This window comes from Agaricus bisporus, assembly GCF_000300575.1.
Source record: "Agaricus bisporus var. bisporus H97 unplaced genomic scaffold AGABI2scaffold_11, whole genome shotgun sequence".
NCBI lineage: Eukaryota > Fungi > Basidiomycota > Agaricomycetes > Agaricales > Agaricaceae > Agaricus > Agaricus bisporus.
In genome coordinates this window covers 353,501-377,299 of record NW_006267346.1, presented here as the reverse complement: position 1 = coordinate 377,299, position 23,799 = coordinate 353,501, and the positions used below count along the sequence as shown (strand labels likewise).

At 45.3% G+C, this 23,799-nt stretch overlaps 9 protein-coding genes across 9 annotated transcripts; 8 read left to right on the top strand and 1 right to left on the bottom strand.

Annotated features, from left to right (window-relative positions):
* Positions 1–3,581: 3,581 nt before the first annotated feature.
* AGABI2DRAFT_195088 (hypothetical protein) lies at positions 3,582–6,028 on the top strand. Its single transcript, XM_006455617.1, has 12 exons — positions 3,582–3,923; positions 3,975–3,987; positions 4,039–4,110; positions 4,163–4,225; positions 4,278–4,323; positions 4,374–4,400; positions 4,451–4,511; positions 4,563–4,730; positions 4,784–5,108; positions 5,168–5,192; positions 5,253–5,270; positions 5,325–6,028. The coding sequence occupies exons 1-12, from the start codon at positions 3,622–3,624 to the stop codon at positions 5,903–5,905; spliced, it is 1,701 nt and encodes a 566-aa protein (XP_006455680.1). The 5' UTR covers positions 3,582–3,621; the 3' UTR covers positions 5,906–6,028.
* Positions 6,029–6,888: 860 nt separating this feature from the next.
* On the top strand, positions 6,889–9,800 carry AGABI2DRAFT_121576 (hypothetical protein; the record flags this gene model as incomplete). Its single annotated transcript, XM_006455616.1, has 9 exons — positions 6,889–7,295; positions 7,346–7,378; positions 7,434–7,502; positions 7,557–7,673; positions 7,733–7,775; positions 8,714–9,108; positions 9,160–9,189; positions 9,238–9,631; positions 9,708–9,800. 9 exons carry the CDS (start codon positions 6,889–6,891, stop codon positions 9,798–9,800), a joined length of 1,581 nt encoding a protein of 526 aa, XP_006455679.1.
* Positions 9,801–10,433: 633 nt separating this feature from the next.
* On the top strand, positions 10,434–12,140 carry AGABI2DRAFT_195086 (hypothetical protein). Its single transcript, XM_006455615.1, has 5 exons — positions 10,434–10,778; positions 10,842–10,910; positions 10,964–11,047; positions 11,101–11,923; positions 11,978–12,140. Exons 1-5 carry the CDS (start codon positions 10,558–10,560, stop codon positions 12,032–12,034), a joined length of 1,254 nt encoding a protein of 417 aa, XP_006455678.1. The 5' UTR covers positions 10,434–10,557; the 3' UTR covers positions 12,035–12,140.
* Positions 12,108–12,970, bottom strand: AGABI2DRAFT_210160 (hypothetical protein). The gene is made up of 2 exons (XM_006455614.1): positions 12,269–12,970; positions 12,108–12,217 (listed from the first exon to the last, which is right to left on the bottom strand). The coding sequence occupies exon 1, from the start codon at positions 12,761–12,763 to the stop codon at positions 12,275–12,277; it is 489 nt and encodes a 162-aa protein (XP_006455677.1). The 5' UTR covers positions 12,764–12,970; the 3' UTR covers positions 12,108–12,217; positions 12,269–12,274.
* Positions 12,971–13,762: 792 nt separating this feature from the next.
* AGABI2DRAFT_210159 (hypothetical protein) lies at positions 13,763–15,832 on the top strand. The gene is made up of 4 exons (XM_006455613.1): positions 13,763–14,323; positions 14,383–15,252; positions 15,301–15,464; positions 15,525–15,832. Exons 1-4 carry the CDS (start codon positions 13,766–13,768, stop codon positions 15,646–15,648), a joined length of 1,716 nt encoding a protein of 571 aa, XP_006455676.1. The 5' UTR covers positions 13,763–13,765; the 3' UTR covers positions 15,649–15,832.
* Positions 15,833–15,958: 126 nt separating this feature from the next.
* AGABI2DRAFT_60146 (hypothetical protein) lies at positions 15,959–16,252 on the top strand (the record flags this gene model as incomplete). Its single annotated transcript, XM_006455612.1, has 1 exon — positions 15,959–16,252. A coding segment is annotated over one exon (294 nt), but the record flags the coding sequence as incomplete, so codon positions are not given.
* Positions 16,253–16,267: 15 nt separating this feature from the next.
* Positions 16,268–16,558, top strand: AGABI2DRAFT_138693 (hypothetical protein; the record flags this gene model as incomplete). Its single annotated transcript, XM_006455611.1, has 1 exon — positions 16,268–16,558. One exon carries the CDS (start codon positions 16,268–16,270, stop codon positions 16,556–16,558), a length of 291 nt encoding a protein of 96 aa, XP_006455674.1.
* Positions 16,559–18,171: 1,613 nt separating this feature from the next.
* AGABI2DRAFT_180621 (hypothetical protein) lies at positions 18,172–20,349 on the top strand (the record flags this gene model as incomplete). The annotated part of the gene is made up of 11 exons (XM_006455610.1): positions 18,172–18,221; positions 18,298–18,504; positions 18,581–18,659; positions 18,728–18,859; positions 18,916–18,942; positions 19,005–19,052; positions 19,108–19,183; positions 19,253–19,359; positions 19,424–19,554; positions 19,874–19,899; positions 19,992–20,349. Exons 2-11 carry the CDS (start codon positions 18,355–18,357, stop codon positions 20,347–20,349), a joined length of 1,134 nt encoding a protein of 377 aa, XP_006455673.1. The 5' UTR covers positions 18,172–18,221; positions 18,298–18,354.
* Positions 20,350–21,301: 952 nt separating this feature from the next.
* Positions 21,302–22,927, top strand: AGABI2DRAFT_195080 (hypothetical protein). Its single transcript, XM_006455609.1, has 10 exons — positions 21,302–21,364; positions 21,441–21,648; positions 21,725–21,803; positions 21,870–22,001; positions 22,058–22,084; positions 22,144–22,191; positions 22,248–22,323; positions 22,393–22,499; positions 22,567–22,697; positions 22,755–22,927. The coding sequence occupies exons 2-10, from the start codon at positions 21,499–21,501 to the stop codon at positions 22,770–22,772; spliced, it is 768 nt and encodes a 255-aa protein (XP_006455672.1). The 5' UTR covers positions 21,302–21,364; positions 21,441–21,498; the 3' UTR covers positions 22,773–22,927.
* Positions 22,928–23,799: the final 872 nt, after the last annotated feature.

Below are 23,799 nucleotides of genomic sequence, written 5' to 3'. Positions count from 1 at the left end.
CCTTTTCCTTTCCAACCATTTCATTTACTGAGAAAAGCAGTGATGCTAGACTTAACGATTACCGTTATTTGAGTCACAGAAATAGATCGGCTTACTATACTAAGGCTCATCATGGGACGAAACCTCGGAGGATAAGATGGTCTAGCTTTTGTGGATGTGGACGTAGAGCTTCTGGATACTCATGACGATACTTTTATCTCGTTCTTTCAGGGATTTGTTTCTTTTTTTATACTACTACTTATGATCAGGTACTTATACTTCGCTTTTTATCCAGACTGCTCATTTCAATGTACTTCAAGTTCATCTATAGCATTATGTTACAAGTGGGGTTTTGCGTCTATGGGAATGTAATGGTCGGTTTCGCTCAGGCTCATAATGGATCAAGGCACGCTGATAGCGAAGATGGGTACCAAGTTGATCTTTAAGAATGATGATAATGACAGTTGTAGTGCTTCCGTAGTCGAGCGTTGTTTCAATTGACAAGGAATCCGATCTGCTGGCAGCATCATGATCATCGTTAACGCGAACGATTGACAGATATATCATATCATGAAATCTGATTTGATGAGGATTTCTTTATGGCTTTGTTGAGGGGCGTAATGCGCATAACTGATGATGATGTTGTTCATTAGCTCTCTAGCACCCTTGAAATAAACGATGAAGCTAAGTGTAGCCATTCGTCCGTATATCATACTATTGTCCTACCACGTAACAACATCATAAGTCTTCTCGTAGAGATGATCAGAACCAAACAAATAGGAGGGTGAAGGTCACGAAGCATTTGTGGCGGTGTGTACAACGTTGTCCATCTTGTTATTATTAGGCTTCCATCCGGCTGCGGGACAAGTTTTTGCATGTTCAATCAGCCTGCAGAGGTTCAACTTCACCTCATTATGGCGCGGTCATGCTAACTTGCATCCGGTGATCCATGAGATGAGCTGAGCGAGAAACTCGAGCAGCAGCCCTCCATGATATTAGCATGATAATCTCGATGAAAATTGTGGCGACGTGGAGACCAAGTACTAGAGAGCACTGGGACACAAAAGTGATTGTGCTCGACGTCACCAACACGAAGTCGGCCATTTTGGTTGGTAATGTCCTCGAGTTCAATGTGGCGTAATAACGACGTTGTTAGGACTGCTTAAACCCGTGCACAAGCTCTTCTGCTATAAACAGCACCCGTTACTTCTGACTATAAATTGAGATGAGATTATACTTGATCCCGCGTGATTCAAGAGCTGTTCACCTAGGACTTTCCCAGATCTGCACGCGGTACAGCTGCATTTCTATCTTCTGGCTTCTATGGAGTCTGAAGCTGAAGTCCGACATCGTGACAAGAAGAAAAGACACAGGTTTGTAACCGAGATTTTTCTCCCGACGATTTTTTTAATGACTCAAACATGGTAACAACCAGGAAACACTCTGATCACCGCCGTAGTAAATCAGTTCCACGACATCGCAGTCGGTGAGTGTCTCAATCATACATCCACACTCCTACGGATTGACTTAATTTTAAAATATATAATTTATGGTGGCTCAACGCTTCGCAGAACCCGGTATGTCTATCGACTCAGGTCAACTTTATGTTCATCCCAAATATGACTAGGACATCTTCTGATGTTGGACTGTCTCCCAAGGACAGAGAGAGAAAAGTCCCATCCGGATTGAATGTTCGAGAACTTGAAAGAGGGAGAGGAGTCGAAGTATGCTCAGGCTGTCGGACTAGAGAAGTATATGCGAACATTCAGCACATTCACCTCCAAGCACGTTGTGGCGAATGCAAATACTGCCTCAGATGCGTTTACGACATGGCTAATAGATACGTGTATAGATCCTCTCATCCCCTTCGATGCAAATGTGGCGACAGCATTATTACAGGCGAGCTCCTACGACCTATCCTCTCCGACACCCCGATTTTAGCTTCATTCCTCCTGAGGGAGAAAGAACATAATGTTAACGAGAGACAATTTTACTGCCCGAAGCCTGGATGTGGACAATATTTCCAGGTAAACAAGCCCTCGTCACCGACTTGTCTATCGTCCTGCTTCGCAGCCATTACTGGTCGTGGCCCGGTGTTATCAAAGTCTTATGTCGAATGTCCCTATTGCAAATCACGCATATGCTTCAAGTGTCGGGATTTGGCCCATTTGGACTCAAAAAAAGAGTGTGGCCCGGATAACCAGGATCAGAACCCGTCATTCGAAACAAGGAAGAAGCGAGGATGGAGGAAATGTGGCAAATGCTATGGTTTCATCTATCGACCGCCTCCGAATAGTAACGCTTGGCAAATATCTTGTGTGTGTGGAAATATTGTTTGTTTCAAGTGCGATGAAACGGCTCAGTGTAGACATCGTTATTCTGGATAGTCATAACTATGCCGTCCTTCCCAGCAGATATCTGTATTTTTAATTATGAAAATCCATATTTCGGTGGTTATGAGTTTCAAACTTTGAATGCCAGTGTGTGGCTGGACGCACTTTTGAGTATGATCTAACGTTCTTTGCATTGTGGACTGATAGCGCCACCGCCTCTAGTCCGCTGGCCCGGCCACCTAAAAGTCGCCGAACTCAAACTCAACGCTTAATACGCGCCGGGACGCCTTTCAGCCAACGCGCCTAATCTACGAAAACTTCGAAGTTAGAACTCAATTCGCGTGAGACCCTAGTCTAAGTTTAGCGTGTATAGTTCTTGCGCAGCATTTCCAAGAGTGACCTAGTGACAGGCTGACTTGTTGTGTAATGCACCAGAAGCCGCGATTGGTGGAAGATTCATTATAAGAAATATTTGGCTTTCACCGGGCATGCTGGATGTCATTGTCGACTCCTCGGACATGTTATAATACCGCACGGTGGAACCTCTGAGTCCGAGTACGCTGTCACCGGTGGGCAAACAACTTGGAATATCAATAGGACATGGACAATGTCTACGCTTAGTAGTTCGGTAAAGGGTTAACTGCAAAATGAAGTGGCGTGAACACATGTGGAAAAGAACCAAGAAGCGCAGTGGCCTGCCCAGCCTCTTGTGTAAACTCGGTAAACACCAGATGATAACCGGTGCCATAGATACAGCTGGTGCAAGGAGCCCGAAGAGCATAGTTGTTGCATAGATGCTTCTTCTGGCCAATATGAAGATCCTGGACTGAATCTCGTTTGCAGGGATGAGAGGAAGGTAAGGCTAAATTATATTGGTGGCGCGTGGCGGGATGGCTTGGATCAGCTGACTGTTTGTTGTCGGAAATTGACGGAGTGTTCTTCATGTCAACTTTACCCAACTGCCTTCCCAGCCGAACAGAACCCCCCTCCGCCGCTCGTCGAAGGGCCGGTTCAAGACATAAATGCATAACTATCGAAGTCCCCGTTCTTCGGTGCTTCTATCTGACCGGTCATACGTATTACCTCGTCGAGCTCCTCAGTTGTGACATACGAAGACCCATTCTAGCCGAGCAAATCGGCATCTTTGATGAGCGAATGCTGATAGAGAACCCACCCTTTGTCACAATTAAGTATAGTCTTCATTCGTCCTGCCATTTTGCTTCTATATATGTTATGCCTTCTTGAACGTACCTGCGTCTCCATCCTTCACTTCCCTCGTCCATCCTCTCGGCTTCCCAGCTTATAGGAAATGGCCGACCAACAAAACTCGATCTTGCCTGTAGAGGACGGTCCCAATGAAGTCCCTGATACCCATCATACCCGCTCACCTACATCAATATCATTCGTTCCCTCTGAGACTGCTACCTTGAGCGGAGGCGCTGGATCTGGATTCACGACTGGGAAAGGAGCGCCCCTGGAAGGGTTACCGGAGGTTGGTCCCTTGCCACCGACTACGCAGCCCTCTGGAGATCATCGCATTCCCAATATCTTTGTGCCCGAAAAACGCAAGAACAGGACGTTGGTTTTGTGTTTTGATGGAACGGGTGATCAGTAGGTATCCTCTTTGGCTAAAAAAGGCGACGAGCTGATGAAGTTGCGTAGGTTCGATAATGATGTAAGTATTTAAGAGCATCTAACTACGGCGCCGAGACTGAACTATTTCTAGAATTCGAATATAGTCGAGCTTTTTAGTATTCTGAAGAAAGATGATCCAGACAACCAGATGGTGTACTATCAAGTATGGCCTCGCTCGAAAACTAGTTCGATGTGTCTTATACTGATGGTTGTAGGCTGGAATTGGGACTTATACGGTCCCTCAAATTGCGACTCCACTCATGGCTAAGATTTCCAAGGTTCGTGATCGTTTTCCTCTGGTATTCGGTCAAAAGACGATTTTCTCAACAGACTTTGGACGAGATGATCGCTTGGAACCTCGATGCTCATATCATGGGTACGTGGATTGGCAAAGCCTGTTTGGCATTCTCTGAGACAAGCTTCAAGGTGGATACGAGTTCTTGATGCAGAACTGTGAGTGTATCACTTTTCAACCCCTCCTCGCTCCTGACACGCGACTCAAGATAAATCCGGAGATAAAATCTGTATCTTCGGCTTTTCTCGTGGTGCATATACTGCGCGCTGGTGAGGGTGACGGATATCGGATAGTGATTAACCTATTAACTGTTATGACAGTCTGGCAGGCATGATTCACAAAGTTGGCCTCCTTCCGGCCTGCAATCATCAACAGGTGCCTTTCGCATATAAAATGTATACTCGAACCGATGCTCTAGGATGGAAACAATCCAACGCTTTCAAAGCAGCCTTTTCTTGTCATGTCGACATCTATTTTCTTGGTGTTTGGTACATATTCAATCTGTCTCCGATGTAAGTAGACTGACGAGCGTTATGATTAGGGACACTGTCAATTCAGTTGGCCTTTTCCCCCGCCGGCTACCATTCACGACGTCCAACACTTGCGTCCGAGTGTTCCGTCACGCAATCGCACTAGACGAAAGACGAGCCAAGTTCAAACAAAATGGCTGGAACGCGCCAAGTCGCAAGGAATTATCACTTGCAAAATCAGACGTGGTTTCGGCTGCCAACAATGAAGAAGATGCGAACACACAGCATGGTCATCACCCTAGTGTTGGCCGAGAGAAGAAGAATGGAAAAATGACTCAAAGGCGGTTTGAAAGAGAGTATAGTGATATATACGAAAAACCCTCGGATGTTGAAGAAGTCAGTACTCGTTCAACTTTCTTTCCATACCTCCCTTAACTGAGCCTCATTTTTCCTAGGTTTGGTTCGCTGGGTGTCATTGCGGTAAGTCTTTATAGTAGTCTCCTTGGACGCATGCATCTCATCAAAATACTCAATGATCAGACGTTGGGGGAGGTTCAGGTGCGTTTGGTGGTTCGTAAGGTATTGATGCCATTGAATTAAGAACCAACCTAGTGACGAATGGGATCCGTCCTAATTTGGCCCGTATCCCACTACGGTGGATGATACGGCAAGCGTTCGAAACTGAGACTGGCATCCTATTCTCCGCTCGAGGTTTGCGACATATCGGTATCGACTTGGACCAGGAGACTTGGTGTCCTACACGCAAAAGTCCTTCTTCTCTAAAGGTTCCAGAGGGTTCGATTATAGATAACCCAAAACCACCTGCCAGACTGACAGACGAGGAACATGACAAGCTAGTCCATGAAATGGCAGCTGAAGAACATTATATGCCAGAAGAGGAGATAGATTTACGGGATGCTCTGTCGCCGATATATGATCAGCTATCACTCGCTCCATATTGGTGGGCATTGGAATTGTTCCCGATAAAGCAACGATATCAAAAGTCGGACAATACATGGAGCAGCACTTATGGATTTAATTTGGGCAGAGGAAGACGTATACCGAGACAGAACAAGCAGGGAGTTAAGGTTCATAGGTCTGTTCAATGGAGGATGGAGGCCACTCATGCGTCTGGAGAAAAATATTCGCCCAAGGCAAACTTGAAGCTTGACAAAGTTACTTGGGTTGATTAAGTTTTGTTCATGGAATTTCTTATCTTCGTTTTTGTATTATTGTAAGCCCTCAGAGCAAATGTCCTGTGTGTGTGGAAATATAATTTGTTTCAAGTGCGACGAAGCAGCTCAGTGTAGACATCATTATTCTGGATAGGCTGTGCTTTGCTAGGAGATAGCCGTATTTTTGACGCCGCCACAGCTGAGTGTCGATGCACTCGAGTCCGCTGTACCCACCTAAAAATCGGCGAATCTAACCCCAAAATCGGATCTGGAAGGGGTTGGGCTCAATATTCTCGCTCCTCGAGAACCACTGGAGGAGCCTAGGACATTTTTGAGAGCCGTGACTGATGTATGTCATATAAGAATCTTTTCTGGGTCATGAGGAGGATCAGGTGGTGCTGAAAATGTATGTAGATGATGAGCTTTGATTGATGAGAAACATATGGTTTTGCGCGCGTTCTCAGCTCAAAAAGTTGTATGTAGTATCTAAAAGAGGAAATCCCTTTGCAGGATACAAGATTGAATATCTCCTATGTCTCCGAAATTTCTGATGAAGCTCGGAGCAGCTACTCTCATCTTATCACGGAGAAGCTGACTTTTCGGAATCGATTTAAGGGCTTCAACGCGAACAAACCAAGTTTGAAGTTGAAGGTCGCGATGCATTTGTGGCGATTTGCACTATAAAAATAGAACAAAAGATTGATTGTCACATTCGATGTTCATGAGCTTATTGTCACTGATGACGCTTACCTCGTTGACCTTTCGTCTCCTTTCGCCTAAAACAACCGGATGAGAACACAAACGAATCATTCTCAACTTGTGGCACAATGGTTATGTTGTCGAGCATTGCCACATGTGCCGATTTTCTGCTGTTAAAATGCTGTAGCGTTGGCTGATGCACTCTTCGAGAAGGTACCACCTCTTCCAGTTCAAGTGCGGCGCAAGGGCTATTCCTTTAAAAACTCCATGCTTCACAGCTCTACCTCTTGACCTCAACCCTCATGAATCGAACACCCAACCAGGAAGAAGTCTTAAATGATGCAAGACAGGACGTGGAAAAGGCCATAGCTGATGCAAAACAGATATTGGAAGACACGGAGACTTTTCTCTCTAGCAGGGACCTTACCAGGAGAAGCAGTCGTTCGGACAATTATGAGTATGATAGTGAGCAATATAACCGGACTCGTGAATATATGAAGACGTTGCTCTCCACCGTCACGGATGGACCCACCGCTTCTTCGTCATCCTCTGGAAATCAGAACCTCAAAGTCCTGAACCAAGTTATCGCAATAGGCCTTAATCTCATGGTCCCAAATGAATATACAAAGAGGATGCTCACGTCGTCGAGCCTACACGAGCGATATCCCGTCGATCCTTCGGTATGCCTTGATCCACGGTACAACAATCAGTGAGTAAGGACTTTTTTTGCTTGATCAGACTGAATACGTCCATGGTCAGAATTATTCCTCAATGGCTCCAAACATTGCCGCAGTAAGTCATTGAGACTTGACCTGAGGATATCAAACTAACGTCTTTTGAACGGTAGGGAATTACTTCCCCCTATACCCCCGGACGCTCATATCGTCGATCGCGCAAGCGCTAATGCTACAAGAAGGTATCCAGATTCGTGATATGTATCAGAAAATCGATAGTTGACCAGCAGCTCTAGGCGTAGCTTGGGAAAAACGCAGTCACCTCGTGCACATTCACGAACAAGGAGGAAATCGGCACCCGCGGCACCAAAGGCTAATGCTGTTGCTCATACTGGCCCGACTTCTGAAACCAGGTGTGCAAGTTTGCTTTGTAGTCCGCACATTAGTCGCATTAATATCAACTTTCTTACAGCCCTCCGCCTACTCCAACAAGAGTCGAAAATGTCTCGCCCCAAGTAAGAAATTCTGTGTCACCGTTGGCTGGGCATAATGCTCGCGAAAGCAGAAACGAGGAACAACTGTGCTCAGTCTGCTACAAATATGTAAGGTACAAATACTACGTGATCCAAGCCCCTTGTGGGAGATGCAAATACTGCTCCAAGTGCATGGCGCGCCTGGTCGAATATTACATCGCATCGGAACTCCTTCACCCCCTTCGATGCCGCTGTAATGTTCTCATTGGACGCGAACTGATAGAACCGGCCATCCACCACACCCGAATTAGCGCGCTCAACGAGAGGGAGCAAGTATACAATACCCCGGAGAAGAAAAGATGTTTTTGCCCCAACCGTGGTTGCCAAAGGTTCTTCAAGATCGGAAAACTCTCTTCACTGCTACTCGCTTCTTGGAAAAAGACTTTGCAATGCCCGTTTTGCTACTCAAACATATGCTACACGTGTAGGCAATTGGTTCACCCAGGTCGGAAATGTAACTACATGGATTTGCGTGGTCTGCCATGGCCCTATCTGTCGAGGCACGAGCAGTCACGTTGCGACAAGTGCAATCGACTTTGGACAAATCCTCCGCGATGGCGTATTACCTGTTACTGTGGAAATCGATTCTGTTTTCAGTGTGGCGCAACTGGGCTCTGTGGTCATATGCGTGGAATGGATGAATATTGTTAAAGGTGCACTTTCAGACATTCTGTATTTTTAAATAATTCTTATGCCTCCTCCTCCGAGCCTGTCGTTACAAGTTTTACTTTGAATTCGTGTTTCGATGTACTTTTAATTATAGCGTTATCTTACCTGTAATTGGCATTTGTGTCGCTTGGGATCGTGCGCGACCGTGAGTCTCGGAATCTCTAAAATTGCTAGAGACATTACGTTTTCACCTCATGCTGGACAGGACATACTCGAAATAGGTGTTTCACATACACGTCTCTCACCATAAGCCTCGTCCCCGAGCTAATATGGATCCTTACACGTTCACCAACACAGATGATGGCATTCTCAACGCTGAATATGCTCTCAAATCCTTACGAGCGATTTTGAATTTCGACGATTCCAGTGCCGCCACCCAAGAATCGTCGGACCCCGATGAAGTACTGGAATTTAATGAAGACAAGATTATCGCGCTTCATGAACAATTGAAAGGACTTGAGGACATGTTGAGACTTGTGACTGATGCGCGTCTTGCGAGGAGTCTGTCTGGCCAGGGTACTATTGAAGTTGATGAAGAGAGTATGGATGTGTTGAGGCGTGTGATTCGGATTGCGAATGATATTATCGCTTCGGAGACGACGTTTGGTGATGAAGAAACCTCCTTGCGAGGCGAGCCATCGCATAGGTACGCGAGATGTATGGATATCTTAATTAAAGACTCACCATTTTTGGGCAGACATGTTCAATCAGACGCATCATTTTATAGGTCGGTTAGTTTCACTAGAAGATTCTTCGGCTGACGGTTTCGAACTAGCCTAGAGGGTCCTCTCAGCCCATTAACCGATTTGTCTGAGAGCGACTCTGAGTCTGAGCCTGATCCTGAGTGCATTGTTTGCGCCACAGATCTCTCACCACCAAACCGTGTCCAAATGCCTTGCGGACACATTTATTGTCCCGATTGCACCAAAGAGCTCGTCAAAATATACACCAGCCAACCTTTCCCAAAGGGTCTACTCCGCTGTTGTCCTCATCCCAAACCATCCATCTCTCTCCACCACGTCAACCGCTTCGTCACTGTATATCTTCGCACAGAATTAAAAGAGAAACTCAAAGAAGCAGAAACGCCACACGATCAAAGAATTTATTGTCCTCAAGAGAACTGTAAAAAGTTCATCAACCCAGACCGAATTACTTCCATCGTCAAAAGGGTAGGATATATCAATTGTCCGAATGATGCGTGCAGAGTTCGGATTTGTTTGGATTGTAAGGAATTGATTCATATAGGTGTGGATTGTGGTACCCATGCGGATGATTCTCAAGCAAAGAGGATTCAAACGCAGTATGGGTGGAGTAGATGTCCGGGGTGTAGGTTCGTGATTGAGAAGGTTAGTGGATGCGATCATGTGTTGTGTACGAGGTGTGGACGGGACTTTACTTATAGTGCTGGGATTCTAGCATGAGGGCAATAATATGTACACTGTGAGTAGTATTATTACGTAGCAAGTAGTTCTCGTTTGTTCTTTCATTTTCTTTTGAATTCGATTTGTCTGGATTTGTTACCTTCCTCAACAGATTCCCCGAGTTGTCAAAGATCCGCAGCAACGCGATTCGCCGATTCGCCGATTCAAATACTCAAACGGCTTCTTACCACATTTCTCAGTAAGTATAAATACCTCCTGAGACACTTTATCGAACTTTCCTCGGGTTTCCTTCCTTCTCATCACCCTCCCCCCCTCGTCCCCTCTCCCACACGGAGAAGGAAGCTTTGTGGTATCCCATGTACTCCTTCCTGAACTCGCGCAACCCCTATGCCCGGTCAGATTCGTCAATGTCGTCAAGCTCGACATCGACGATCACTGGCTCTAGGAGTTTTGAAGTTCGATCCCCCTCCCCGATCGACAGCACTAGCAGTGCATTGGATACCTCATCCGACACCCATACGTTTTTCGATTCCATTCCCAATGATAATGATGATGATGATAATATTGATCTCGAAACATCTATCCTCATAGCAGAAATCTTCTACTCAGATCTCCAAACCGCCTTAAACGCTCGTAAAGGAAAATCTCCTCAAGGATCTTCTTTGAGCGATGCAGAATATGCTTTACAAATACAGTCTGAACAACTTGAGGGTATGCTGAATGAAATGAGAGATACGAGGATTGCGAGGAGGATGCAAGATGCTTTGTGTTTGGATAGGGAATTAATTCAAGAGTTGGTGTTGAGTGAGAGAGTTGCTCAACAAGATCGTGAAGCTGCTGTTGCTTTGAATCAAGGAATGCAGTTGCCTCGGTTGACAGATGAACAGCGTGCGATGGATGGATATGCTATTGTTCCTGGGGATAACTCGTTCATGTAAATCGACTCTTGGGTTACAGAACATTATTTTGTTTTTCTAAATCGTTTTTATTTTTTTAGGTCGAGCGATATGTTGGAAGCGCTTTCACCAAAATTGAAAGAGGCACCCGGAGGAAATTTCGACAAAGGGCAAGTCTAATATGTTTTGATTCCGAACAGTTAACGCGACCTGTTGGTTCTAGGAAAAGCAAAGTAGTCTCCTTTGGACCTTCGACATCATCATTTTTGCTAGGTTCCTCTAACTCTATCTCCAAACCTGTCGAGCGGTGAGTCCATTCCCGAAATAGGCACATTTGAAAGATTACTTACCCTTTACAAGTCCTCAATGCGTCAGTTGCGACGATAGAATCCCGCCTGGAAGAGCATCCTTAAAGGCGCCATGCGACCATCACTATTGCGCCGCTTGCATCGCCCAACTCGTACGCGCAGCCACAACAGACGAAAGTCTATTCCCCGTCCGATGCTGCAGGACAACTATTCCCACCGCATCCCTCACCCATGTTCTTTCATCCGCTCTGCTCGCCACTTTCCAAGCCAAAGTCAAAGAATTTGGTACACCAGCAAACGCACGCGTTTATTGTACCATTTCAACCTGTTCAGCTTTTTTGGGTAATGCGGATGAAGCGAAACGTCAACAACCGGTCTTATGGTATACTCCTTCCCAGGCGAAATTGCGTTGCGAAAGATGTCGTGTTGAGACTTGTGTCGAGTGTCGTCGACCGGCTCATCCTAACGATATCTGTAAACATAATCAAGCAGTTCAAGAAGTCAAAGATCTCGCGCGTACTCAAGGTTGGCAAACCTGTCCTCGCTGCGAAAGGATTATCGAATTGAGTATCGGGTGTAACCATATGACCTGTTATTGTGGTTTCGAATTTTGTTATGAATGTGCGGCGAAATGGAAGACGTGTGGATGTGAACAGTGGGAGGAGAGAAGACTATATGCGACTGCGGAAGCGAGGATGGAGAGAGATTTGGGGGCTCAAGCGCAACGTGAGGCACCGGTTCAGTGGAGGAGACAGGTGGAGGAGTTTGCGCAGAATTTGAGGGTGAATCATGATTGTTATCCGGGACATAGGTGGAAGGGACAGGGGCCTGGAGAGTGTGAGGAATGTGGATCATATATGCCGGTATTTTTGAAGGTAAGTTGGCGTTATTGAATGCGCTTGAACAACATACTGATGAGGGACGACTAGATGTGCAGGGATTGCAGATTGACGGTTTGTCGCCGATGCGCGCTGAATCGCCTGTGAAAGCAACTTTGAATGAAGGATTTAATCGTGAATTGCGTTTGCTTGTAAGCCATACTAATAACTTTGCCATGAGACGGAAATGAAATAAATGAATTACGTTGATTTGAATGTATGCGAGGCAGAACATTGCGAAGAATAAGAACAAGTCGTTATCGTCATCAAAGAGTCATAAAAATAATCTAGCTATAGAAATCGTTAATAAGGTAAAAGTGAATAGAAGCTAGCGTATCTTACCGGCAGTCAAAGGTCCTCAAACTTGATCCTCCCAGAATCCCTGTCAACTTTTCGTCTCTTCGCACTCCGCTCGACTACGTCTTCCTCTTTCTTCATATCCTCACTAGTATACACCTCTGTATACTCTTCAGTCACAGCTTTGATCATATTGCGACTGATCAGCCTTCCACAGTATCCCAACAAACCACCCACGATACATGCCACACCACAAAACACGTATAACGGGAATACCGCGTCGAGGAACCATGAAACGAAAGAATAAGGGACGCGAAATGTGAGTGAGAATACGATGGAAGTGAATGTGAGGAGGGGGGCGAGGATGTAGGAGAGAGGTGAGAGGAGGGTTGTTTTGGAGAGGAAGGTTAGGAAGGTGAAGAGGTTTTTGTAGAGGAGGAGAGTGAGGTGGGTGGCTTTGTGGAGGGTGGAGAGGATATAAGGGAAGAGGAGCGGGAGGAGCGCTGGGGATGCTTCTGTCGCTGTTGGCGGGGAGCTCATTAGGGTTGGGGAGCAAAGTCCAAAGTGACACGTGAGGGTTATTATTGGATCAAGTGGCAGCAATCATGATCACGAAAGCGCATCAGGCTTTGTTTACTCTCGCCGCCGTATCATTATTCGTATGGCGGTTCAACCTCAGGTCGACCGCTGACTTTTCGTAGATGAACATCTTATCATTCAAAGATAACTTATTTTTCCCATCAACCTCAATTTTTGTGTTTTTCATCACTCGATAAGTCACTTTAAGTTAAGTTAATTTTAACTGAGGTCTTGTGAATCAGTTCATGACAGGAACATATGTGCTTGCGAAGATGAGAACTATAATACGTGTGGACGAGCTGCACTAGCCATTAGCCATCAGCCAGCTGGCTTTGCTGGCCAGTCAGTGATCGCCAGTAGCCAGCCATCAATGGCTGGCTGGCCCATCACTGGCTTGCTCATCACTGCGCGGGGCGGAACAAGAGAAGTGTCAACATATGTAGAATGCGTCAAGCCCCGTCAAACCCACATCAGGTCCGTCAAAGACTCAAACTCATGTCAGTTTTGTTGGGGAAGGTGGGGAAAAAGTGGGGAAAGCGGGGGTTCCTCGCCGTTGCAAGAAGCTCTCGGAAGACGCTCGCAAAGTGTGCTATTACTTGATGCATGATGATCGATTGGAACTTCGCTGTATACGAATGTGATGTGAGATGCTTTGAGAAGTCCGTCATCACAAGGGCCAATCGATCGATGTATTTATAGACTCGGATGTACCACTGTTCGAGTAAGTTTAGTTGTGCCAAAGCTTTAGTGAAAATGACTCGAGCCGCGAGCTGTGGCAGGCTGTAATAGCCGTTGAACATGGGCATCGGATACTAAAACAGGGTGCGACGCGACGACGGGATTGTATTGTGTTTGTTAATTGATTCCATAAAAAGACAGGACCTGTGTTCCGCACTTCTTCCATCGCTCACACGCACTTTTTACTTATTCTCCTTTTCCCGGCGTCTGTAACACCACTCTTTCATGTTCAGACATTCACTTACACGGCGAGATGCCTTTCTCATCCTTCTTGGTGCCTTTTCTATGCATCTATGGACTTTGTTCTTCCGTGAACCCCCTTCCGACAAACCCATCCTCATTGATGCCCGAGTCAATAACCCGGTCGAACACCGTCAGGCCGCCATCACAACTAGGACTATTCTAACAAAAACAGTGACGGAGACCGCGATTCCAATTCCTACACCAGACGCGGCTCTCGAAAAAGCGGCACGCGAAAGGGATAATCGAGAGTTCCCGCATACGTCCATCATAGCCCATGCTCCTGGTTGGACTCTTTTCAAGAATTTGTACATGTCTAATGGTACTTTATATATCCTCACATCAAGTCCCGACACGTTTCCTGAATTCCGATTAATGACGAGTACGGGGTTGCCAGCAGAGAATACCGCTGAAAACATGGCTGCACGAGAACCGACGAAAGAAAACATGGATTTTATAACTCCTAACGACGCGCTTGAGAGATGGGGAGGAGATCTTGATCGAGGCGAGACGAATAGAGTATGGACTGTTGAGGGAAACACGGTATGCCATTGAAATTTCCTCTAATTTTATAAGAGGAGTTGATGCATCCTAAATTCTAGCTTCTGTTTAATGATCCTCCTCAATTTCTACATCATTATTACCACCTCGTCGCAGAGTTATTCTTTGGCGTGCAAGCTTTCTGGCATGGAGCATTTTTCCCACCTGAAACTACGACATCGGAGTTGATAGCACAACAACTCGGGTTTTCGAATCATCATCCTATACCACCACATATTGATCGTGCGATATTCGCACATTCGAACGCCGAAGGATGGAGAGATGTTCCAGGATTCAATTCTTATTTCATTCGTGCTGCATATCCTTCTATGACAATTGAACATCAACAAGATTGGAACGACCGAATCATCGCAACAAATGATGGTACTCGCGTTTGGCGATTTCCTGTTGTACTGTTTACGGATCGTAGTGCATCGCATAGGGGCCGAGTTTGCGGTTCGTTAACTCAGAGGACAGCATCGGAGGCTTGGGAGGGTATGAAGAAGTTGGGTAAACTTAGGGGAAGACATATAGGTGGATGGTGGGAGCCTGTGAGGAATGCGGTTTGGGAGTTTGCTGGAATGTCGGCGCAAGAGAGGAGACTTGATGAGATCCAACTTCCGACGCACGATATTTTTATTCCTGGTGTTGGGGGAGGGAAGGATGAAATTTTGGATGGTATGGGAAGTGAAGCTCAAAAGTTTTTACCGATGCCGGAGACAGTCGTTATCACCTACATTTCACGACAAAGCAGTAGACGCAGACTCATACCGGAGGATCATGATGTCTTGGTGAAAGAGTTGGAAGCGTTGGTGAAGAGGAGGAATGAAGAAGAGAAGGTGGGTGAGATGAAGAAGAAGTGGGAATTGCACGTGCTGCAAGCGGAGAAGATGACGAAGGATGAACAGGTCAGGGCCGCAGCGAAGACTACTGTGAGTCTTTTCGGTCGTCGCTAAAGCTTTTTTAATAATTTGAGTTAGTTTATGTTGGGCGTCCATGGAAATGGTCTGACATCCCTCGTATGGATGAAACCGTCGCGGGTTTCAACAGTAATCGAGTTATTCTATCCTGGAGGGTTCGCACATGATTATCAATGGACAACACGATCACTTGGAATGGTACATTATGCAGTCTGGAACGATACGTAAGTTACTCTCATTATCCGGCGTGTCATTTGGGTTCTAATTAAGCTATGTGCAATTAGATACCGTACGCATCCCGACAAACCTGATGTTGCTTATCCCGAGGGATTCCAAGGGAACGAGATACCTGTTTATGGACCTATTGTGGCAAAACTCATAGAGGATCGAGTTGGGGGCGTGCTTTAGCTTTGAGGCTTTGAATCTAGGGGATCTGATTTATTGCGAACCATGTTTAAATATTAATCGAGGGCCCCATGTTGTTATACCTTTTTTGCCCTTTGCCGTCGTTACTTGCTTTCGTTCTGTACGTTGTGTTAATGTTGTACTTAGAGGGATCATTGTTTAATTGAGTGCCTGTAGCCAAACAACGCTTCGAAATTTCTGTTAGCCGAGTGTTCCGAAACGCGCTTTCCTGCCTCCGAAAATGCAAAACCTGACCTCGGCAGGTCCACGTATCCTCTCCTCTTCAAAAAGCACCTCCACCACTAGCAGACTTCCTTGTCACTGTCGTTCCGCATCAACATCCTCATACGGCCGTACACACGTCTGGAAACGTCGTCTCCCCGTCCTACCCAACCCAATAATACCAAAGTTCCCTCAGACTGTCATTCGTTCAGATGGAACTTCGTTTGTTCAATGGACTACTTCTCCGAGATCTTTGATTAGGTTGACGAGAGATACGACTAATAATCCGATTTGGAATACTGGGATGTGGATTAGTGATTTGAGGGGAGGATTGGAAGAGGAGAATGGGACGACTGGAAGGATGGGTAGGTTCAATAGGAAATTTGGGACTGGGTCTCCTATGGGTGTTGGCCAAGTGGGAATGAAGGAAGTTGAAGTAAAGGAGACTGTTGTAGTGGAAGAAGCAACGGGAGAGAAGGGCAAAAAGGAGGCCGAGATCAAGTCGAAAGTGAAGGAAGATATGGTAGATTTGACTGGTATGGGTATGGGTATGGACATGGGCATGGGAGGGTCGCTGGATGACGTGAACTGGTACGAGGACATGGCCAGCATGACCGGTGGTGAACCTGGTGCTCCTGAGAAGGGAAAGAAGAAGGAGAAGAAGGAGAAGGAGAAGGGGGAGAAGAAATAGGAGCCTGGATTAACCATGGTAGTCGGGTTGCGTGTTTAGGTGAGCTTATGGTCTTCTCAAAGGAGGTTGGCATGCTGATATTGCTTGGAAAGAAAACTTGTTATTTAATTCTAACTAATCATCTTACTCTTGCGAACATCTGAAGTCTTTTGGCCCGCTCAGAATGAATTTTATCACTGTTTTTCGACGAGTTGCTACACGTTCGTAATACAGATTTTTCCTTTCGTAAAAGGAATTCAAAGCACCCATCGTCTCTTCTCCATACCAACTTCTACATTCAGAGTCGCTCAAACGCAAACGCCGCTTGACCTCAACTTTTTTGAAAGGCTAATCGTCCATGTGTTAAATTATGACCGGACTCAAGTCTCACTTCCGATTTCAGCGAAGTCGGGTCTTGCGTCCCAACAACCCAAATGACCACAAGGCACGCGACGTCAACGGGATATCCCAGTCCTGGTCACATAAGATGCCAAGGATGGGTGAGCAGCTTGAATTTAATTGGAAACGTTTTTCATTGATCCTCCTCGCATACACGCGTTGATGTTAAGATGGAACACTACCTTCCACAAACTTTTCAACACACATGCGGCATTGTATTACGCTCATCCAGTGTTTTGCAGGTTCATGAACCTGACATGAACTCACATTTGATGGTAAGGTTATAAATAGTTATAAATAGGTCAAATGAATTTCAAAAAAGTACGACTCGCAAGAGAACTTGCTCGGTCGCCTCGTCAAACGATAAAATCACACCTATATATTCACCATCTCAGGATTTTCTGTACTTAAAAGGACGTTGTTGAAACTAGCTCTGCAGAGGCCCTCAACTGAGGGCATGGATTTGAACGAAGGTGGTAAGCTTCGGAATTGTGTCCTTTGGCCTCGTTTAGGATTGACGGTAGGGGTAATCCCGCCACCATGCGTGTGCTTCCTTGTTACTAGTATCCCTGAGCCTTTTTATTAGGATGAGAGTGAGGAGGACGTCTCTTTTATCGCGTCAAATCACAGGCTAATGCAAAGTGTGTTGATCTAATTGACTGAATGGTTTTGTAAGCAAAGCCGCTCATGATCATCGGGTATACCCGGCTCATTGATCTTCCAAGAAAGCATGTCCCACGGTGAGTTCACCGTTCATCGGGTATGTCCACTATTCATGATCATCAACCGTTCATGAATTTGGCACATGAACGTTTATGGGGTTCATGAACGGCACATCACTGCGCTCATCCCATGTTCCGTCCAAACGAACTCGTCGGACATCGTGTGCCAAGGAAACCGATGGCTCAATGACCCTCCTTTTTCTAAATGTAGTAACGGCCAGGTATTAGCGCTTGAATAGCGCTGATCGGGGCAGAAGAAGCATCATTTCATCGAAACTATACCTCTTTTCTCCATACTTCCTGTCAGGGTTATTCAGTCGGCGAGGCTAGCAGAGGCTAGCAGGTCGAAAGTGAAGGGTACAATGAACGGTGCAGCATTTCCGGGCCATAAATCGCGTGCAAAACGTCAAGAGGCTGCTTTCCCGGGTATTTAGTTTTTGTATGTTTGAAGTGGCGACATATAAGAATATCATCTCGTCCTCGTAAATTTCCTACACCAACACTCATCATCTTCCTTTCTGTTCGCTTACGAGACTTTCGAATTTCTTCCTATCCTTCAACTCGTGAGTGTAGTTCGTGAGCATAGAATTTGTAGTTTGACTGATTCTCTCTCATTTTTGGCATTCCTTTTTCAATTAGGATTAATTGTCGTGAACGTCTCATTGAACAAGATTCTCATTCCTTGTCTCCAACACCATGATTTTTAACCTCCACTCTATCGCCGTATTCATCGCCGCTACCGCTAGTTTGACGTCTGGTGTGAATGCAGCTCCTCAAGCAGCTAATACTACACTCGCTAGAGTCGTCAGAAGTTGTACAAAGGACAAAGTCGCAGCATTAACTTTTGTGCGTATCAAATCGCTCCTTTGAAGCATACTTGTTGACCTCATATCTTGTGACGTGTGTCTTTTTCCGACTATAGGATGATGGACCCACTGATTACACGATCATTGCTGAGTATCTTTTGACTAAAGCAGGTGCAAAAGGCACATTTTTTGTCAGTAAGTTGTCATTGTTATTTTCTTCTTCTACTGAACATCGAAGAACGCGTCTGATTTTTTTCTTATAGATGGAGCTCTTTGGGGATGTATCTATGATCAAAGACGCGCCGATACTGTAAAAATCTTGTATGACCGCGGACATCAAATTGGCTCGCATACTTGGTCGCACCCGGATCTCACTTTATTGTCTCGAGACGAAAGTATATTCTTCCGCTTCGTCTAAGTCCGGCTTTGTTGCTGACATAGGAATATCTAGTTGTTCCAGAAATGACTAGGAGTCATGGTAAGTGCCTCTGATTGAACGTCAATTTTCTCCAAATCGAATTATGCGTGTGGGGATTGTAGTGGCTATTGAGAGGATCACTGGTGCCAGTCCAGCATTTATGCGTCCGCGTGAGTGTCGAATGGTGTTCAACCAAACTCATTTCGCTGACAAATAAATCTTCAGCTTACGGGGAGTATAACAGTCTAGTGCAAGAGGTTGCAGCATCTCTAGGGGAAACTATCGCTCTGTGGGATTTGGAGTAAGTTTTCAAATTCCTATTCGCCAAGTGCCAATTGTCGCGTATTGATCTGACTTTGGTTGATATTAGTCCTGAAGACACAACCGATAAAGACGTAGCTTACCAGAGGAAACAATATGATGATGCAGTCAATAGGAAAGTGAAGAATGTGTTGTCGTTACAGCATGATATCAAATGTGCGCCTTGCATAGTTATGTATCTCGATGCTTGCTAACTCTGGACCATTTTCTTTTTCAATAGCCCAAACTGTCTATCTCGTATTACCATATGTGATTAAGAAACTACAAGACGCCGGATACAAACTCGTGACACTGGCGGAATGCCTTGGTGAACAACCGTATTCCAAAATAGGATCTCCTCAACAGAGGACGGTAAGCTTATTTACTCTTCCAGAATCGTCTTTGTATCATTGACGGTTTGGAATACAGGCGGATTGGCATTGCTGATTAGAAAGGCAATTCAACTGTTTTTTGGTTTACGGCTCTGGCCCCACCACTCTTTTATTCTTACTTTCTTGGACTCATTTTAGGCATATTTTACCCTGCTGCGGAATGTTACTTGGATTCTCGTCTACTGATATATACTCGTTGTGAATTTCCTTCGTCGAAGTTAAGATTCTAGATTGACAACGCTCATATTGGACTCGTGGGTTGCGTCCTACCCAACCCAATAATACCAAAATTCCCTTAGACTGTCATTCGTTCAGATGGAACTTCGTTTGTTCAATGGACTACTTCTCCGAGATCTTTGATTAGGTTGACGAGAGATACGACGAATAATCCGATTTGGAATACTGGATGTGGATTAGTGATTTGAGGGGAGGGTTGGAAGAGGAGAATGGGACGACTGGAAGGATGGGTAGGTTCAATAGAAAATTTGGGACTGGGTCGCCTATGGGTGTTGGCCAGGTGGGAACCAGGGAAGTTGAAGTAAAGGAGACTGTTGTAGTGGAAGAAGCAACGGGAGAGAAGGGCAAAAAGGAGGCCGAGATCAAGTCGAAAGTGAAGGAAGATATGGTAGATTTGACTGGTATGGGCATGGGAGGGTCGCTGGATGACGTGAACTGGTATGAGGACATGGCCAGCATGACCGGCGGTGAACCTGGTGCTCCTGAGAAGGGAAAGAAGAAGGAGAAGAAGGAGAAGGAGAAGGGGGATAAGAAATAGGAGCCTGTGTTAACCATGGTAGTCGGGTTACGTGTTAAGTTAGGTGAGCTTATGGTCTTCTCAAAGGAGGCTGGCATGCTAATATTGCTTGGAAAGAAAACTTGTTATTTAATTCTAACTAATCATCTTACTCTGGCGAATATCTGAAGTCTTTTGGCCCGCTCAGAATGAACTCTTTGAATTTTATCACTGTTTTTCGACGAGTTGCTACACGTCCGTTATACAGATTTTTCCTTTCGTAAAAGGAATTCAAAGCACCCATCGTCTCTTCTCCATACCAACTTCTACATTCAGAGTCGCTCAAACGCAAACGCCGGTTGACCTCAACTTTTTTGAAAGGCTAATCGTCCATGTGTTAAATTATGACCGGATTCAAGTCTCACTTCCGACCTCAGCGAGGTCGGGTCTTGTGTCCCAACTATCCAAATGACCACAAGGCACGCGACGTCCCAATCCCAGTCCTGGTCACATAAGATGCCAAGGATGGGTGAGCAGTATGAATTTAATTGGAAACGTTTTTCATTGATACTCCTCGCATACACGCGTTGATATAAAGATGAAACACTACCTTTCAACTCCCATGCGGCATCGTATTACGCTCACCCATGCTCCGTTAAACGAACTTGTCAGACATCGTGTACCAAGGATACCGATGATGGCCCAACGACCTCTTTTTTCCTGAATGTAGTAATAGCCAAGTAATAGCGCTGATCGAGGCAGAAGAAGCATCACGTCATTGAGACTATACCTCTTTCTCCATCCTTCCTGTCAAGGTTATTCAGTCGGCGAGTCTAGCAGGCCGAGGACGAAGGGCTTAATGAACGGCGCAGCATTTCCGGGCCGTAAATCGCGCGCAAAACGTCAAGAGGCTGCTTTCGGTATTTAATTTTTGCATGTTGTAAGCGGCGGCATATAAGAATATCATCTCGTCTTCGTAAATTTCCTGCACCAACACTCATCGTCTTCCTTTCTGTTCGCTTACGAGACTTTCGAATTTTTTCCTATCCTCCAACTCGTGAGTGTAGTTCGTGAGCATAAAATGTGGAGTTTGACTGATTCTCTCTCCTTTTTGTGATTCCTTTTTCAACTAGGTTTAATTGTCGTTGAACGTCTCATTGAAAAAGATTCTCATTCCTTGTCTCCAACACCATGATTTTCAACCTCCACTCTATCGCCGTATTCATCGCCGCCACCGCTAGTTTGACGTCTGGTGTGAATGCCGCTCCTCAAGCAGCTAATGCTGCACTCGCTAGAGTCGTCAGAAGTTGTACAAGGGACAAAGTCGCGGCATTGACTTTTGTGCGTATCAAATGCTCCTTTGAAGCATACTTGTTGACCTCGTAACTTGTGACGCGTGTCTTTTCTCCAACTGTAGGATGATGGACCCTTTGATTACACGGACGATGCTATTGATATTTTGGACGATGCAGAAGCAAAGGGAACGTTTTTCGTCAGTAAGTTACCATTGCTGTTTTTCTTCTAGTGAATATCGAAGAACGCGTCTGATTTCTTTCTTATAGATGGAAATAATTGGGGATGTATCTATGATCAAGAACGCGTCGATACTATGAAAAACGCGTATAACAGAGGACATCAAATTGGCTCGCATACTTGGTCGCACGCGAATCTCACTTCATTGTCTCGAAATCAAAGTATATTCTTCCGCTTCGTCTAAGTCCGGTTTTGTTGCTGACATAGGAATATCTAGTTGTTTCAGAAATGACTAGGAGTCATGGTAAGTGCCTCTGATTGAACATCAAATTTCTCACCGATTTATGTGTATGGGGATTGTAGTGGCTATTGAGAGGATCACTGGTGCCAGTCCAGCATTTATGCGTCCGCGTGAGTGTCGAATGATGTTCAACCAAACTCATCTCGCTGACAAAACAAATGTTCAGCTTACGGGAATTACAATAGTCTAGTGCAAGAGGTTGCAGCATCTCTGGGGGAAACTGTCGCTATGTGGGATTTGGAGTAAGTTTTCAAATTCCTATTCGCCAAGTGCCAATTGTCGCGTATTGATCTGACTTTGGTTGATATTAGTTCTGGAGATACCACTAATAAGGATGTAGTTTACCAGATGGAACAATATGATGATGCAGTCAATAGGAAAGCGAAGAATGTGTTGTCGTTGCAACATGATATCAAATGTGCGCCTTGCATAGTTATTTATCTCGATACTTGCTAACTCTGTGAACCATTTCTCTTTTTCAATAGCCGAATCCATCTATATCGTGTTACCGTATGCGATTCAGAAACTGCAAGCCGCCGGATACAGGCTCGTGACACTGGCGGAATGCCTTGGTGAACAACCGTATTCCAAAATAGGGTCTCCTCAACAGAGGACGGTAAGCTTACTTACTCTTTCAGAATCGTCTTTGTATCATTGACGGTTTGGAATACAGGCGGATTGGCATTGCTGATTAAAAAGGCAACTCAACTATTTTCTTGGTTTACGGCTCTGGCCCCACCACTCTTTTATTTTTACTTTCTTGGACTCATTTTAGGCATATTTTACCCTGCTGCATAATGTTACTTGGATTCTCGTCTACTGATATATACTCGTTTTGGATTTCCTTCGTCGACGTTATTATTGGACTCGTGGGTTGTGTAATCCCTCGTTCAACAAAGGCTATTTATATGTTTATGGTGCATCTTGTCTGCTCTATTTTTAAAGTTTTTTTTTTTCACTGTTCCTTCCTTTCTAAACACATTCTCGACGGCCCATTTACGCAGGCTTCAAGCGATAATTGAAAACCTGTCTCATGGCCGGGAAGGCCAGATCCGACAGAGAAGAGAGAGACTTTCCTCTAAGAATCCCATGCTCGACTTTTATGTAGTTCCAAAAAGCTATTTTCGTCAAACTTGAACAGGGAATATTGTCTCACTAGGATAAGGCTTATCGATATCCCTCTGGCTTATCCCCATGTCAAAACAGTTCAATTGAATGCTGCGGACAGGGAGAACCAGAAGCACTGTCGTGATCATGACTATACATGCCGTATGCCGTCACAGATTCTCCACCGTTATCTGAATCTACTCCACCTTAGAAAAACTAACAATTTGACTGTTTCCAAGCCCCTAAAAATATGTATATTTAAATTCGGAGATTCAGCCTCTCGGGAGGTAGATTGATCAATTTCATTTGCAGGAATACATGCCGTCGGAGCTATCTATGTTTAGAATTCCTAAATGCGGTACACTATCCAACGACATCCATGGTTGCTGCGGAATATTGAATGGCGGTAGGGGTCGACGTCATTTCGTTCATGCCGGTCGAAATTTCTGTAAGACTCAGGTAAGACACTGGAGTATCAACCGGCATGAAATAGAATCGGTACGGGCGTCATGAACCATCCGATAGGACATGGGAATTTTCGTTCGGGTAGGAAAATGAGCAAATTCAACGGCTGTCGTTGCTAACAACTTCGCCGACACCGTTTGATGCAG

Bases quoted from the DNA above. Each gene is read 5' to 3' on its own strand.
- AGABI2DRAFT_195080 (XM_006455609.1), top strand. From the start codon at position 21,499: ATGATTTTCAACCTCCACTCTATCGCCGTATTCATCGCCGCCACCGCT. The intron at 22,085-22,143 runs GTAAGTGCCTCT...TGGGGATTGTAG, and splicing joins AGAAATGACTAGGAGTCATG to TGGCTATTGAGAGGATCACT. The intron at 22,500-22,566 runs GTGCGCCTTGCA...CTTTTTCAATAG, and splicing joins GTTGCAACATGATATCAAAT to CCGAATCCATCTATATCGTG.
- AGABI2DRAFT_210160 (XM_006455614.1), bottom strand. From the start codon at position 12,763: ATGAGCTCCCCGCCAACAGCGACAGAAGCATCCCCAGCGCTCCTCCCG.
- AGABI2DRAFT_210159 (XM_006455613.1), top strand. From the start codon at position 13,766: ATGTTCAGACATTCACTTACACGGCGAGATGCCTTTCTCATCCTTCTT. The intron at 14,324-14,382 runs GTATGCCATTGA...CCTAAATTCTAG, and splicing joins GGACTGTTGAGGGAAACACG to CTTCTGTTTAATGATCCTCC. The intron at 15,465-15,524 runs GTAAGTTACTCT...ATGTGCAATTAG, and splicing joins TATGCAGTCTGGAACGATAC to ATACCGTACGCATCCCGACA.
- AGABI2DRAFT_195086 (XM_006455615.1), top strand. From the start codon at position 10,558: ATGCTGAATGAAATGAGAGATACGAGGATTGCGAGGAGGATGCAAGAT. The intron at 10,911-10,963 runs GCAAGTCTAATA...TGTTGGTTCTAG, and splicing joins GGAGGAAATTTCGACAAAGG to GAAAAGCAAAGTAGTCTCCT. The intron at 11,048-11,100 runs GTGAGTCCATTC...ACCCTTTACAAG, and splicing joins ATCTCCAAACCTGTCGAGCG to TCCTCAATGCGTCAGTTGCG.
- AGABI2DRAFT_195088 (XM_006455617.1), top strand. From the start codon at position 3,622: ATGGCCGACCAACAAAACTCGATCTTGCCTGTAGAGGACGGTCCCAAT. The intron at 4,111-4,162 runs GTATGGCCTCGC...TGATGGTTGTAG, and splicing joins ACCAGATGGTGTACTATCAA to GCTGGAATTGGGACTTATAC. The intron at 4,731-4,783 runs GTACATATTCAA...CGTTATGATTAG, and splicing joins ATCTATTTTCTTGGTGTTTG to GGACACTGTCAATTCAGTTG.